Source organism: Pungitius pungitius, chromosome 16 (assembly GCF_949316345.1).
Source record: "Pungitius pungitius chromosome 16, fPunPun2.1, whole genome shotgun sequence".
Classification (NCBI taxonomy): domain Eukaryota; kingdom Metazoa; phylum Chordata; class Actinopteri; order Perciformes; family Gasterosteidae; genus Pungitius; species Pungitius pungitius.
Window position 1 is genome coordinate 10471930 of NC_084915.1, and position 16613 is coordinate 10488542.

Here is a 16613-nt window from a genome sequence, read left to right on the forward strand (position 1 = left end):
TGACATCCATTGCAGTCTGTCCATCCCGGGAGAGGGATCCCTCCTCTGACGTTCTCCCTAAGGTTTCTTCCCTTTTTTCCCCATTGAAGGGTTTTTTCATATTTTGGGGAGTTTTTCCTGTGCCGATGTGAGGGTTTGGGGACAGAGGATGTTGCATGTGTACAGACTGTAAAGCCCTCTGAGGCAAATTTGTAATTTGCGATTTTGGGCTATACAAAATAAAATGAATTGAATTGAATTGAACATTTTTTGTATGAAATGTATGTTAGTACTTTCCACTCTGTCCGAAGTATTTTATTGTAATTCATGGTGCAGCCAAATTATAGGTCATCTTTTACAGCAGGCAGTACAGGTTAGATAGACACAAAGGCCTATTTCATATAATATCACCAAAACATGCCATGAAAACATTTTATTGATGGATGATGAATATGTAATATGTGAATTGACTGTATCTACTACATTTGTGCCATCACTGCAGCCGAGCCACTAAACATAGGACATTGCTGAACACTACAGGAGAACAGAGCAACACAAATGTGACATGTTTTTACAGATACTTAAACTGATGATGTAAATAGTAGATGACAAAGGTACAGGACCAACGAAAGAAAGCTAGCCACTTCTACATACAGTATCATTCTAAAGCTAAATCGATATGATCAAACTTGAAGCGGTGTATGATGCCACATAACAATAGAACAAAAAGTGTAGATTAGATATATTTTGGGCATCTAGACACTTGATATGCACAAAAAAACAGAGACTAAGACTCGGCATCTCCATAAGGCGTGAAAGCAAGCACACAAATACCTTGATGGAAATTATACATGCTGTACTTCATACTAAAGAAAAGTGGGAGTGTTGGAGTTAAGGAAAAATCACACACTGGAAAACATGTATATGGTAAGTGATTAAAATGAATGTATGAAAAGGCAAATGTCTGTGGTGGTATGAACTGAAAAGCACAAAACACTAAGAAATAGCTGAAGAGAAAAAGCTCCTTGACTATAGCATCTGGAAGTCCTTATCAGAGACCACGACTTCTTGAAACATTCTGTCTAAGACCAGCAGTATTTGCACATCTTAATTTCATATTGTGTTTTTTCGGTGATGAAAGGGGTAGAATTTTGTTCAATGGGCTGAATCCCACAGACGATATATAGCATAACATTGGGCAACTGAAAACTCACTACAAATCAAAAGAATTGTCTTGATTTATCAAATAGCATACATTTGGTGTACAGTTCAAAACCAAAAAGCAAATAATTATTCTCAAATACATTTGAACCCAGATCTGTAATAAAAAGAAAAAAGGTTGATAAAATCAAGGTTCTGTTTAAGGGAATCTTTTGCAAGTGCTCAAGAGTCAAGAAAAAAAGCGAAATGGACCACAAGGAGGGAACGGAAACTTTCTACATGTGAGCTCAAAAACAAGTAAAAATCAAAACCTGTCAATCAAAAAAGTGTGATTCACTTTGTTGTTGTTAACTTTATCGAAACGTGTCCTTTGTATCCAGACTTAATATTACTATCAAGCTGGAAAAAGCAGTTACAGGCATTAAGCACTTCCTGAGTTTGCAGGAAATACCATAGCTGCATGGATTACTTGGAGGTGTGGAAGTTGCATGAACATTCAACTGACCCTCACTACAATCAGCCACTTTTTTAAACTCTACTGGCCGACCTCTAGACGCTACTTCTCGCCGCCTCCTTTTATCTGATGACCAAACCGGTCTTTGCGACTGGGCCCTAAGAGAAGTGTGGGCGTGCCAGTTACGGCTTTCAATCAACTAAATGACCATACGCGATCACCTTCTCTTGGTCTCCTTCTGCCATCAGCCTCAAATTTCAACACTGCTCGCAGAGTACACACTCACCAACTAGGCACGGATGCTCAAGGCTGGACCAGAGCGCCTACAAATCCAACCACTTTTCATCTCTTTCCTCCTTCCAGTCCAGCCTTCCTGAGACTTGTCAAGTCTCTCTGTCTCTTTCTGGGGAAGCCCACTGATCTTAACATATACATACACACACAAACACACACTCCATGACAAGGGGGGGGAGCTGATTTAAACCACCCTGCTCTCTTTACATTTGCTTGTATTTCATATGAAGTGGTTCTACGCTTTCTTTGTCATCCGCTCTCTCTCTCCCCTGCTCTCTCATCTTCTTTCTCTGCTTAAGTGTGTCTTCTCTCGTGGCTGAGTGGCAAGCAGGCTTCAGCAGTTGGGTTCTTCTGACTCCAACTTAGTCTGGTTCAGCCCACTTTGGCCCAGCTGAGGAAGGCAGGGATGTCTCGCACTGGGACGTTGCGGGTCAAAGCTTTGACGCGCAGGTTTCGGTCATCTGTAAGGAGTACCACCTCCCTCTGGAGCCTCACTGTCCCATCTGTGAGGGTGAGGAGAATTAGCCAGAGTAGCAAGAAATACACACTGAAACATGTGTGTTAGGAAATCTGTACACTGAATGAATGAGCGGCAATGTTACGTACTCTTCTGATCAGGCATGGAATCCTTTGCCTTGTCTTTGCAGTAATGGAGGCAGCAGGACAGAATCACATCGTCATTGGTACCCTGAGGAAAATAGAACACGAAGTCACCTCCCCCAAAAAAAACCATACAAACAAGTGATGCAAGTACTTTTAACTTTTAATCAGAAGCCAAAAGTGGCTTCCCACCAAAAGGAGAAGCCTCATGTTGTTATTAAATGTAACACAATTAAGAGATACAATTATTCTGAGCTGTTATTATTTGGGCCATCACCTGCTGTCCAGAGGTGTCTTCACTGCGGAACGAAATAGATTCAAGCTGATTTCCTCTGCTTGTCAGGGCTCTGAGGGACGGTTCCCTGGCTTCGAATCCTTTCTCCAGGAAAGCCACGGCCAAGCGGGCCTTCTCCTGAACAGCGCGCACATGGGCCGCGTTAACGTTACAGTTGCCACGACCGCCGGCGCCACGTCCTCCCGAGCACACTCCCCCACCAAAGTTGTCCTGGCCTTTGGCCAAGCCATCCAACTCTGTAATCACTGTGGGAACACACGGCAAACACACATGAGAACAATAATGAGTACACCAAACAAAGATCCTTTTTCTACATTTAATATTAGAGAAATGGGGCATTCTTAACATTTTAAACATGTCACAACACCACAATTTAACCCTCCTTCATCCACTAAAGAGCGTATTCTCCCACTCATTCATTTTCTCCTCTGTTTTCAGTCTTACCGATAAGTGGCACAACTATTATGTATGTTCCACACTGAAGGAGTTTCTTCAACCCTCCCAAGTGGTCAATGAATCCATTTGTATCTGGAACCAAAAAGTGAGGCCTCACTTCCAGCTCGAGCTGTCCGCTGGTCTGCAGCACCGCCTGCAACACACACGTTAAATCTGAATGTTTATTCTCTTAACATTCAAATGCACAATTAATTTCCACATTCAAATATGTGTCGTGATGAATGGATACGTCCGCTTTACCTGTATTTTATCCCGACGCTTCTGTTGCTGAGCCAGTTTGTTTGTGAGAACGTTGCGTCGCGCCTTCAGCTGTCTTATGTCGTTCTCACTGTCGCCCGCCTCGTCCTCCCCTTCTGATGCGGAGAAAGACGACTCTGCCTCGACTATGACATCATCCCCCTGCCACACAAACACAGGTAGGACACATGTTCCACAATTTTTCTTCCACTATTTAAGATTTGATAAAATAGTCCTTTATAATTCACAGGATTACAGCAGCAAAAATGTAAGTGCAAACAAGACACAGTACAAGAAACAACTATTATAAATAAGCAGTAATAACATAAAAAAGTAGAATCCACCATAACTGAAGTTAAATATGATATATAGAGAGAGAACTATTATAGTTCTGCCAGCACACTGCTGCCCTTCTTCGTTAGTTTATTTAATCTTATCCGGTCAGCGGTTAAGAAGTCGCTGCAGATGGCCGCCATGTGTGGACATTCAACTCCGTTGGCCAGCAACGCGGACACGACATCTAGCCATAGATAGATAGATAGATGGATATATATATCTCTATGGATGCCACCACACAGTCAAACAAAGTCCTCAGGAGTGCTCCTTGCACTCCAAAAGGACCTCAGTCTCCTCTGCCTTTCCCCAGAATCAACAGACTCTGCTGAAGTGCAGTGAAGATTCAATATACACAATTTCAAAAGAAGTCCAGTCAGAGATGAAAACTTGGAAGGAGCTCAAGGAAGAGGAAGGCATATATTAGAGAAAAGGTAGGAGAAAATCAGTCACCTCTTTCTCTGTGAGAGAATCCTGCCTGCTCCTTGTATCCATTGAGTGGGTAGGTGGAGAAAATGCCACAGAGACGTATTTTCCTCCCTTGAAGGCCAACAGAGGCTCTTCCTGTCCACACAAAGCCTCCAGAAAGTACTTCAGCACTGTCACTCTCTTACAATCGGCTGCTATTGCCTAAGGAAAGAGAACAAAAGCATATGTGTAGGCCTGGAAGAGGACAATTAGCGGTACGGGTCCAATCTGGCGTGTTGAAGTTGACGGAAAAATAATCTTTTGTTTTCGTGGGAGTAGAAGCACGTACCAGGGCCGAAGGGCCAAAGTGAAATCCGTCTTTACGTTCCACTCACCACGTCTGTGTGTCTGTCGGAGTAACAAGGCTCCTGTGGCGCAGCAAGCAGCGGCACAAAGCCAGCAAGCAGCTGGTCCTCCTTCAATTGCAGCACGGTCAGCTCCTCATCTCCCTCAACTTCTTCAGTGTCGACTGTGTACAGTGGCACTTCCTCGTGGTCGACCCGTGCCAGCATGTTGCACAGGTCGGCCAGGCACTGCCAAACATCAGGGCTGCCACTTGATCGAGACAAAAAGCAAAACTAACTTTAAAGAACTACAATCTGAAGCGAGTTGGAATGTGTGGTTGGTAGAGGCTGTGGGCAGAACCAATGGTAGTGAATCAATACAAGCCATTTAAAACACATGCATGTAAATGCTGTGTTTAACTTGTTTCTACGGCTCTCAATTGGCCCCCCCCTTAAAAAATGGTTTACTGCAAGTTTAAAATGCTCACTCTATAGTGCAGGGTGGTGGGTTCCACTGGTCTGGTTGCCCCAACATCCAGTCGGACCAGACCTTGATACTTGGTAGTAGTTCTTTCAGGTCCAGTGAAAAGGCAGAGACCCGCACCATACCCTCTAGCTCCTCCCCTTTACCCTGCTCCTCTGCATCTGGGACTGGGACTGGTGCTAAAAGAGAGACAGGGACATTAAAAAAAAAGGAAAACTTAATACACCGTACTTCTGTGTTCTGTGAATGAAGAGCCTCAACATTAAGAAATGTGATACTGAGCTTTTTGTCCCCCGACCTGCAGGAGTGTTCCTGAGCAGCTCTGTGCAGCGCTGCACCATTAGTGCGAACATGCCGAGGCCCAGGGCGGTGCTTTGCTCTTGTAAAACGGACCGCACTTCTCCCACTTCACCTGATAAACGATCAAATTAAGTAAAGGAAAGCCTTGAAGTAATATTTGTTGTCTGATAATAATCAATAAATACTATAATAATGGTGTTTATGTGCAGTATCACCTCTGCTGTGGGCATTCTGTATGGTGAACATATTGATGGTGATGATCTGCAGCATGTGTGTGAAGCCCAGTAGGGACGGGCCATGCTGGAGCAGTGTCTTGAACTTCTGCAGAACTCGGCTCGCCACTCGAGGGAAAGATTCCATGCTGCGTATCCAAGACACAGATTCATAAGGATTAAAGAAAGAAAAAAAAACACACAAATGGCACACACAAAAATAAATAATAGGCTCATTCAGTGTGAATTGAAGAGCTGGAATACATGAGACAACACTCACCCCACTTTAGTGAAGAGCTTCCCATGGGCATGCAGGAAACTCAGAATGAATCTCTTATTAAGCTGGAGAAAAAAGAGACGGATGATAAAAAAATGTATCACTAAAAACGGCTGAATTTAGCTAAAAGCACATCCGAGTTCATCCAGTAACAGGGACAGAGAGCGGTTTGGAGAGGATGTCACTATATAAATGCAGGATTTCAATCAATTATGGTGGAAAGGGTACTGAAGCTGTAAAGAAAGTAAAATGCAAAAAATATTTGTGTAGTAATGTGTATCTTAGTAAGTTGTAAGGTAACAAACCAACGAGGTGCAGATAAAAGCCTTTCGGTTCACAGTTTTACTGAGTGTTTGTTACTAAGGCAAAATCTCCAAGAAGTGAAATCCAAATTCACACCTGCAAATCATAGCTCATCACCATGGACACCAAAACTATTATTAGAACTATCAATGGGTCAGCTACAGAGGATGTAAAAAATGAGGGGAAAAAAAATAATTCGTACTGGGAATAAAAATGAGAAGATAGTGGTATGGAAAATTAGAAATATATTGAGAATTCCCTTGGTAAGGAATCAGCCAAAGATGAAGGCATAGCCCGAAAAACCTACATCTAGATGGAGGTTTGTCTCATTTATTTGCCACAATGTCACTTGGCAGGGACACAAGTTGCTTTGAGTGCATACAAGTGAAGGCATATGACACATGAGGATGAGCATGTGAGTAAGAGAGCAAAGAAACAAAGGTTCTTACATCACTAGCGCTCATACTTCCCAGCTCTCCATCCTGCTCAGAGTCTCTGCTGGATTCACTCCCTCCCCTCTGAGAGGATGGGGTTGCTGCTTGTCTGCGAATCCAAATTTCCCTGCGTGCTCCATCTTCCCCTCTTCCTCTTCCTCTTACTGCTGGCCCCCTCGAGCCTCCTTCGTGCTCCTGCCTCCTCCTTCGCTCAAGCTGCTCATCCTACAAGACACAAAGTCTGTGAACTAGAAGCACTTGCGCTACCTAACGTTTTTGGCTGAAGAAAAGTGGTAAAAGAAAAAGACGCCTGTTTATGTCTGACCTTGCGCTTAGCTTCCTCAAACAGACTCATCAGGCTTTCCTTTGCCGTCAGGATGGGGTTGGAGGCTGCCAAGCTGCGCATGTAATAATACACAGCATCCAACTTCCGCTTCTGTAGATGAGAAGCGTGGAAAGCAAGTAAGAGGAGGAGGAAGGAGCATGAAGGACGCACACTGACTGGGTGAGAACAGAACAGTACTCTTTAAGCTGTATTTTTCACTTATCCTATAGACACGGCAGGAAAAACACAGTGACAAAAACACAAAGTTACTTCATTCAAGTTAACTAATTATGCCTGCAACAAGCTTTTTAAATAACCAACCTACCATCACGTCATTAACTACACATCACTTACTGTATAGACCGCCAGCAGGGCCAGCTGATTATATGGTCGGCCATTTTTGGGGGCAATCTGCTGGGCTTTGAGGTACCAGCTGCAAACAAATGGAAATGTGTAATCATGGGAGAACTCAGAGACTTCTGGAATATGTGGGCTTTCAACATTTCCTGCTTCTGAATTCAATCAAACAATTAATCCAATTAGTAATATTCAGCTAGGAAGGAACTTTGTCTTATTTCAAGACTGAGAAATCCCCAAAAGATATCAGAGAAATTAATCAAGGCTAACTGGAAATTGGTTGCATGGGGGTAATTAAAAAGGTGTTGCACTGACTCTGGACCCCTAGTTACACAATTATTACAATGACAAAATACATTGTGTGCTTGTGAATGTGTGTTGAATTAAAGCCTACCTGCGAGCCTTGCCATAGTTGGCTGAGTCACTGGCTTGTTCCCGGTAACGTGCTATATCTCCCTGACAAATCATGCACCGTTGTGCACTGATGAGAGCGTACTTCACCTAAAATATACAGAAACAGAACAGAAACTTTCAATTCAAAATGTTATGTTCAGTTGGTGAATTAGAATTGCCATATTCAAGCATTTATTTGGGAATATATCCGATCATTTTAATATCCATAAATGATAACTCACTCCACATATTTGAAGTTCACACACAAAACCAAACAGAGACTAAAAGGATTAATGCTATACCGTTTTACGCAATGGCCGAGCCCTGATCGCCATGCCGTCCATGTAATCGTCTAACTTAAACTGGTACACCGTCTGCAGCTTCTGAAGAAGCCCATCAAAGAATAGTGCTCCCTGTAAAACACAAACAACGATCAACACAGGAAAATATATATATATCTATATATACACAAACACACATTAACCTGCATGCTGTACTCATAATTGTTTGTATTGTGCCCTCATACCACAACAAGCCACTTGCTAAATAGTTTTGGAAACATGTATTTACACAATGCCCTGGCAGCATGTAAATGACCTGTCTATCAAACTAGTTTTGGTTAACTGATCCAGTGTTCATCCAAACAACTATGTAACCCATGAGGTCCTCAAAAAGCATAGTTAGTAAACTTCTGTCCTGATCGGCTCCAAAGCAAGAACACGGCACACGAATGTGCAATGCTAGTTGCGGTGACCCTGCCCGTTCTCACCTCATCCAGCAGTGTGAGCAGCAGGTTTCTGATATGAGGAGTGTTGTCACACGTGGGGTCTTTAAGTAGCTGCCGGAAGCGCTCTATGACCTGGTAAAAGACATTCTTCCACAAAGACTGATCCACGTTCTGCGAGTCTGAGAAGTCGATGTCTGTCAGGATGATCTGCTCGTACACTCCCAAAAGGTCAGCTCTAGAAAAATGGAGGGCATAACAGGACATTAAATCAAACTAGCAGCCAAACAAGCAACATAAAAAGGTGTAAAAAGGACCACACACAAAAGGAAGAAGGCCACTAACACATCATTTTTTGTCCTCACCTGAGCAGGGTCATGCGATCCAGTCCATCAGCACTCACTCTGTCCCTGGACAGCAGGTTACTGAGCTGGAGCTCCTGTGCGTCCGCACTCCTCAGCAGCCTGCCGAGCTCTCCTCTGGCTTGTTGCTGCACCTCTTCAAGTGTCAAATTACCTCCCGCACCCAGCTGTGAATAACCTGCTCCCCTGTAACTCCCACAGAACTGACCAACACCAGGAACCGGATACATACCATTAGGGGGAGCCATTTGGTAAGGCCCCATTCCATAAGGATATGGATAGCGCTGGTTGGTGGTGGTGCCAGGACTGTGTGAGTTGCTGCTGGACATGGGGTAGCAGTAAGGGTTGTCAGAGTTTTGGAATTTGTAGAAGGCCATGGCAGCAGCTTGCTGGGTTCGAAAGTGCTCCCCCTGCGGGACTGGAGGACTGCCCGCTACCTCATCGTCTGTGTCCAAAAAGTGAAGTTGGCCATATCCAGTCCCTGTCTGAAGATATACAGGCTGTTTGAGAGATACATGCTGTGAGGATTGAGTACTGGCAAGGGCAGGTTTCTGGTCGGGGTTATTGGGATCCCAGAGTCGTCTCACTCCTCCTCTGCCTCCTCTGCTCCTGCAAGCGCCTCCTCCCCTAATTCCCCCGAAAAGAAGCCGTTGCCCAACCTCAGGTGAATTGGAGATGTCTGTGCGTGCTGGAAGCACAAGGATACCCCCCCCTCTCCCACGAGGAACCACGCCTGGCTTGCGTTGTTGTGACGTCCCGCTATATGACGCAGTACCAGACGTTTGTTCAATAGAAACCCGAAAGATGCCCCGACCTCCGTTGTTTCCTTTTGGTCGGTTCCTTTCCTCCCTCCGTCTCTCTGCACTTAGGTCCCCCCCTACGCCTCTTCTCCTCTTTCTATCTTCTGTTTTGTCACTCCTCTCACTCTCCTCCGGTGATTCCGTGGATGACTCCCCATTGGCTGTCCAGCTTTGCAAATTACTCCTTCGTCCTACTCCACTTTTAGCGGGGCCCTCTTTGTTATTGTGCATCAACGCCAAGCGGGTACTCTCCACAACCATCCCCAGACGAGGACCGTCCAGGCTGGTCACACTGCTAGCTGAGCTGCTGCTGTATGTTCGATTCCGTGAGCGCCGAATATCCGATTTGGAATAGCGTTTAGAAGTTGTTGTGGTGACGTTAGCATTGGATCTGTGTCTATTGCCTCGTTCAACAGGCAGGTCTGCATTTCTTCCTGTCTTATCATCTTTCTCTGCAGCTCTGGATTGGTTGTTGTTGTCTCCTCCTCTGCGATTCTCTTCTCTTTTATTTGGTTGTGCGAATCCAGTCTGACCAGCTTTGTTATCCCTATCTGTTTCTCTCCTGTCTCTTTCCATCTCAGCTTTCCTCTGGTCACTCTTTCCTCCACCACCTTCTTCATCTTCTTTCCTTCTGGAATCCTGATTCCTCTCCTTTTCCTTATCCCCTCCTCTTCTCCTGCGGTTACCCCTTTCCTTTTTCTTCTCTACCTTTTCTTCCTCCTCTTTTGTTCCTCCCCCTTCGTCTCTCCTTTCCTTATCAATTGTCTCCCGTCTACTGCTTAACTCTTCAACAACTTGGCCTTCACATCCCACTTCATCCTTTTCTTTCACACTGAGTTGTTCTGCTTTATTAGTCATAATATCCACTGAAGCATCAGAAGGTAACAGGCTTTCTTCCACACCTCGGCTCCCATGGTTTCTGTTTGTTACAGTGGATTTAGACGACTTTATGTTTTCAAGTAGACCGTTTACTTCTTTGGCTTTCCCTGCCTGCTTCTGTACTGCACCTTTTTTGTTACCTCCTTTTCCACCTGTATTCAAAACAGATTCTGGATCGGTTTTCTGCTCATTTTGCCTGGTGGGAAGCATTTCCTCCTCTTTTCCAACTGCAGAGTCCTTTCCCTGAATGCTCCTGCGGCTCCCAGGTTGATAAAATTCTCTGTCTGGTTTGCGGGCTTTCCGCATTGGCTTAGCACCTCCTGCAGCTTCCTCGTGTTCTCTGTCATTTTCAACAAACACTTTCACTTTATTTGCTTCTGATTTAGACTGTGAGTGAAAGCCCTTTCTACAGGTCTGAGTGTTGCTACCATCACCTCTCATCCTATCTTCTTCCTTTATGTTGGCGTCTGCCACGTCCTTGGTGCACCCATGACTCTCTAAGACTCCCCTTTTCTTACTCTGCGATGGCTGACCGTGATCTAGTGAATTAGAAACCAGGGGATCACTTTGGCCAAGTTCTCCCCCATCACTGTCACGGTGACACCTTCCATGTCCAGCTACCGGCTGGTAGCGCTGCACCTCATGATGTTTTCCTTCACTCTTCCTATGCTGCTTGTTTACGAGATGCCCCTTCGGGTCCTCTGCAGAAACAAAAACAACGATCAAAAAGAGTATGGTGTATGTCAATAAGGGCTTTGGAAAAAAAAAATAGAAAATCTAAAAACTTTTCTAAAATAAGAACCTCGACGGTACACAAACAAGTGTGTGCTCCTATAAATTATGATTAAAAAAAGTTAACTTATCTTCGGGGAAACTGTAATGTTTAACGATTTGTGACGTCAGTGAACGTTCAGTCGCGAAGCCTTTCACAGTTAACATAAAATACAATGTATTCGTATTAAGACTAATCCACTCGAGGTTACTGGAGTGAATTTAATGACTAGTACGGTTATCGGAAAAAGGGTGAACGTTACGTCACGAAAGCAGTCGCTCATACACCGTTTGGTGCCATAAACACGTCTGTATAAAGGGGGCGTTTGAAACAGACCGCGCGGGACCAACGAATGGAAAGGCAGATAGCTAGCTAGCTAGCTAACAACATTAGCTGGTTATAAACTTAGCAACTCCGTAGGCTACTTCGGGCGTACTTGTAATTCTTCTTTTCTTGAATTTATTGACTTTTCCACAATTATAATTCCATCAGTTATCTGCTTTACTTAATCTCACCTTTGTGACAGTCTGGGATATCGACTGAATTCGACGCTAAAGCTCTAAGTTCCGCAGCTGAGATTCGTACTCTGTCCAGCTCGCTCGCCATCTTTGCTGCAACTGAAACAACAAACACAACATGTACGGTGGCCCAACTAGATCAAACATAAGCATCGGCGGTCATAAAAGCAAGGAGAGACCTTTTCTCTTTATTTTTCTTTTTTTCGTTAATCTGTATATGAATTTTATATTGACAGAATTTGCCCTTATTTTTCGTTTGATGTAGGCTTTGTTGGTTTTGGCTATACTAAGGTCCTGACATCCTTTATCCTATTAATACTTTACAATAAAATGTATTAGATTTGTTTTAAGGTCTCAACGCGTCTTACCCCCAAATGTGTTTATATAGACATATGTTAATTGATTAGATTGATAGGTTTTCCAACCTTGCACTGGGCAAAATCATTAGAATTGTAACACCCCCTTGTAGATTCCTAATTTTCCCAATAATAGAAATATTGTTATATCTATAGTTTTGATATTCATTTTCTGTTCGAATCTGACAAAATGTATGTCAGTAGGGCTTAAACAACATACAAGTCTTGAGAAAAGAGGGCTCAAAGGTCTTTCCCATTATATAAAGAAACCTACAGAGATCCTGTACATAGATACACACCCTCAATTCAACCAAATAACCACTAGATGTCAGGATTAACATCTAGAAGTTCTTATTGAACTTTTTAGCTTTAATGTCGTGCAACCCCTTGGATAGGCCCAATAAATAACTTTCTCCCATATACTTTTGTTTCCTGTCACATTTAAGTAAATTAAGCAACATGTTCTCCTTACCACATATTTTCTCTCATGTCTTCCACTTATGACTTTGATGGGAACTAACAAATTGTACAACAATGGTAATTCCTGGAACTGCAGACAAGAGAAACATACACAGAAAGACTGAGAAATGCATGTATTGTGTATTGTGTGATTGTGGGTGGAGAGCACGGAGAGTTCAGTCAGACATCATCGGTGAGGCTGATGTTAAGAGTAAACAGCTTAATTTCCCTAGCAACACCAAGTTAAAGGGACAGAGACTCGCATGTTCTTATAAATCTCCCACACACGATTCTTCATCCAAAGCCAGAGCAAACCTCCTCTTTTTCCATACACGCTCCTTTAACCTGCCACTAAATAATTCATCCAAAGTCCTGGATGGCTCACTTCTTTGGCATAGTCATCAGACATGTCTACAAATACTTGGATGTGTGGTTATAAAATAAGTTTGTTTAGTCCTAAATTGTCCATTACAGTATACCAACATATCACAAAACAGGCAGTCAACCATTCAGTTTAATAGACCACGTTATTTTATCCACATTGTTTGTACTTTTGGTTTTGATTCAAAATGTTTATAATAGCAGAAGTTTGTAGAACTAAAGTAGTAGTTTGGGTTTTACTATAATTGTATTATTTCATTAATGTTGTTGTCTATTACTATTTTTCATTGATGTATTTAATATGTTAGCTAGAGCACCTGCACTGCAAACTTAAATGAAGACGTTGATCATGAGTCTCATGATTCTCAATGGCCTATTATTCAATCATTTCTCTGTTTTGTTGAGCCACGTTGTGTGTGAGCAGAATACAGTTTTGATGGAGTGCTCGCGGTGTCTTTTGATGAAGCTCTTGCACACCAGGGGTTGTTGAATGTTTCGTGTCTGCAGTGGAGAGGTGTGAGAGAAGAAGGGGGGCTGCCGGAAGTGGTGGGCGTGTGTCTCCCTGTGTGCGCGCGAGTCCGTGTGTGGGGGAGTGAGTGCTCGCGCGCATCCGCGCATGTGTGCAGAGTTCCGATTGTCAGTGCTGCACCACAGTGCAGGTAGAGCAATGCAGAATGATAAGAGACACAGATGGACAGAGAGGGGGAGGCAGGAAGATGGTGAGGGAGGGAGACAGAGAGAAAGAGGAGGCGGGCAAAAGAGGTGAGGAGGGATGATGCAGGAAGAGAGAGCAGGAGGGGGAGACACTGTGAATACAGATGAGCAAAGCGGGGGAAGCAGGGAGTTTTTTGCAGGTGAATTTCTGACACCAGGGGGTTTCTCCAGCTCAATCATTTCTTAATGTCTTCTGCCCCCCATCTCCCGTCCCTCCCCCCCCACCCCTCTCTCTTTCTCTCTCTTTCAGTCTGTCCATCCGTCTGTCTCTCCCTGTCTCCCCCACTGGGACACTGCGAGGTTGGAGGAGATGACTTTTAGAGATGACTGTAGTGGAGGAGGAGGACGACGACGACGAATGGGGGAATACAATCAGCAGAGAGAGGTGGTGAGACCAGGGTGGAACATTGTGGTTGAGGATGGAGCAGATTGAAAACGCTGGCGTTAGAAATCGGGCAACAAATAAACAAGAGTGAATATGGCAGGGAGATGAAAGTGAGATGACTGAAATGGGATCAACATAAGTGGTGAGGGAGACAGAAATGAAAAAGGGTGTGTATAGGACAGACAGAAGGACTCGTGTGACGCATATTTGCTAGCACTAGATGTTTGGAGTACATCCATTTGAATGGCTTTAATGTATAATTCACAAAAAAGGATGAAGGCTGACAGGGGAGGAATGAGCAAAATGACAATACGAGATAGAGTGACGTGTTGCTGCAGAGGACTCAAAAACAATACTCAGAATCTTAAACAAAGAAGGCAGAATTACTCACAAGCTGTACCAATGAAAGCTATTGAGCATTTGATGACCTGTATTGAGTAAAAGTTTCATAAAAATATTAATCAAAGAGAAAAACGATCAACTCCTGACACCTAAAACGTGTGACTGTTGTGCACTAACAACACAATCTGAAACCCTTAATATACCATTTCAAAGTAGCTTCATGCTTGTTTAAAATCATCTTACTCCACACTGTTTCAATCGGTGTATATTCAGGATTATAGTGTTCCAACTCTTCATTGGAGATGGGTAAATGTTTCAAACTTCATATTTTTATAGTAATATACTATAAAAAATGTATTTTGCTGCATATATATTCTATCTCGTTGTCCCTTCTGTTTGGATCTTTGCCTTAAAGTTCTGCTCATTTGATAAATACTTGTCTGCAGCAAAGAATTCTGCAATCAATAGAGGCCTCCGGATTGTGGAGTTTTAGGTTTTCTAATATATGTATCCGGGACTGGAACACAGGGAAATAAAATTGATTGCAAATAGCAGGGTTTTGTAATGACTTCTGTGTGTTGTTTTTTGGTCTTTGAAACCCCTCCCTCGTTTTCAATAGGCTGTGTATGCGCAGAATACACGACGCCCACGCTTGTTCACGCGCATACGCACATTCATCTGGCATCGCACGGTCATTTCATTCAGCATATGACTTCGGCATAATGTTTTTAAAGTTTTGTGTGAGTCACTGTTGAAGTTACAGCGGATGAGGCCGCGTATGATATAACAAAAGGAACGCCCCATGTAGGCACCCTTTGCCACAGATGCTTTGTAAATGTCATGAAATAACGGTAATAATCTTGCCATGTGCATAGTCAGTTTTGTTGGAGTCATTTAATTGGCTCCAAAGGTTGAGCAACACATGTCACTGAGCAAGTACAGGCCCCACTACACACATGTTTCCTCCTCCCACCTGTCAGACAACCTTAAAAACACACAGACACACACACAAATATACAAAGTTTCTGACTAGGTTCACAACATCTGCCACTGCCTTGGGCGTGTGGGTGGACACGGAGTCGCTGCCGTGTGTGAGTGTGGGTTCGCCGGCTTGCAGGCAAAACGCAGTAGACACTGGAGACGCTGGAGGTAACGATGCGGGGGCGAGAGGGGTTTCACTAATAAACACCTACTCCTTTAAAACCTCCACCTCCCTCCGACAGACGGCCCCACCATCGTCACACAGACGCTCCTCCTCCTCGAATGCTCTCCTTTGACAGAAACCTCATTATGGGCACGTTTGGGCCTCCTCCCCCTCCTCCTCCTCTCCCTCCCTGTCTCTATCCTTCTCTGTTTTTTTTTCATTTGCTCATTCTCTCTTGCCCCGCTTACTGCATTTGAGCCGGCTTTGCAATCAAAGGGAGAGAAAACACAAATGATAGCGGAGGGGTAGTGTGTGTGTGTGTGTGTGGGTGGGTGGGTGGGGGTGAGAGGAGGCTCACTGGGATTTCGGTGTGAGTCAGAATGGGAGCAAGGGAGGTGGGAAGGCAAGGTAGGCGGTTGTAAGGAGAGAAAAGAGTGTATAGGAGGGATGAATTTCTGTATGTGAATGCCATCTCTGTTTGGAATACAGATGAGGAGATGAAAAGTGAGCCAACAACTGGGCAGGACAGACAGATAAGAGATTTGAACAAGAAATCATCTGCACCTGATTCACAATTGAGCTGAAAGTTAATGTGAGATGAAGGTGGACTGATGTCAAAACAAGAGGCAAAAGACAATTGTCTACAAGGGATGAATGGAAGTTAAAGAATATTAGACTGAAGCAGTTTTTGTGTTTAGGGCACCATGGGGCCAATGACAGTGTACAATTAAGGAGGAAGGGACTACTTCTTTGACACATTGTCATTTATCGCCCTGCTTGCATTTTCATGCGGGTTGTAAAATGAGAACTCTTTCCGTACACATGCTTGAACTACACTCCGCCTGCATCTTGCTGCGCAGTCACAGGACTATACAATGTGGGACCAGCTTGTCAATTGTGTTAAATGCGACAACTGTCTACACATGACAATGTTTTTACGGGTGAGGTACTGAACCAGAAGCAGTACATCAAAGCAGTCTTTATTTTTCTCCAGACAAACAACACAGGTTGTGGAGTCACGGGGAAAGAGGTCAGAGACAGATGACTGGGTGAATAATCCAAGTCAGCCAGGGTCGGCACCCGGAAATCCGTCCGAGAGAAAAGTCTGGCACGCTGCGGAAAACGACCTGG

At 43.9% G+C, this 16613-nt stretch overlaps 1 protein-coding gene across 1 annotated transcript; it reads right to left on the minus strand.

Moving 5' to 3' along the window:
- Positions 1–278: 278 nt before the first annotated feature.
- smg6 (SMG6 nonsense mediated mRNA decay factor) lies at positions 279–11826 on the minus strand. The gene is made up of 19 exons (XM_037467133.2): positions 11699–11826; positions 8736–11112; positions 8416–8608; positions 7949–8059; positions 7648–7754; positions 7251–7329; positions 6897–7007; positions 6587–6796; positions 5838–5899; positions 5561–5706; positions 5344–5457; positions 5050–5224; positions 4613–4832; positions 4263–4439; positions 3480–3638; positions 3228–3372; positions 2766–3028; positions 2495–2576; positions 279–2391 (listed from the first exon to the last, which is right to left on the minus strand). The coding sequence occupies exons 1-19, from the start codon at positions 11787–11789 to the stop codon at positions 2261–2263; spliced, it is 4953 nt and encodes a 1650-aa protein (XP_037323030.2). The 5' UTR covers positions 11790–11826; the 3' UTR covers positions 279–2260.
- Between the last annotated feature and the right edge of the window lie 4787 nt (positions 11827–16613).

Excerpts from the sequence above, each read along its gene's own strand:
- smg6 (XM_037467133.2), bottom strand. The coding sequence starts at position 11,789 with ATGGCGAGCGAGCTGGACAGAGTACGAATCTCAGCTGCGGAACTTAGA. Across the intron at positions 7,008-7,250 it reads CCCTGCTGGCGGTCTATACA|AAGCGGAAGTTGGATGCTGT; the intron begins GTAAGTGATGTG and ends TCTCATCTACAG. Across the intron at positions 3,639-4,262 it reads ATTCTCTCACAGAGAAAGAG|GGGGATGATGTCATAGTCGA; the intron begins GTGACTGATTTT and ends TTTGTGTGGCAG.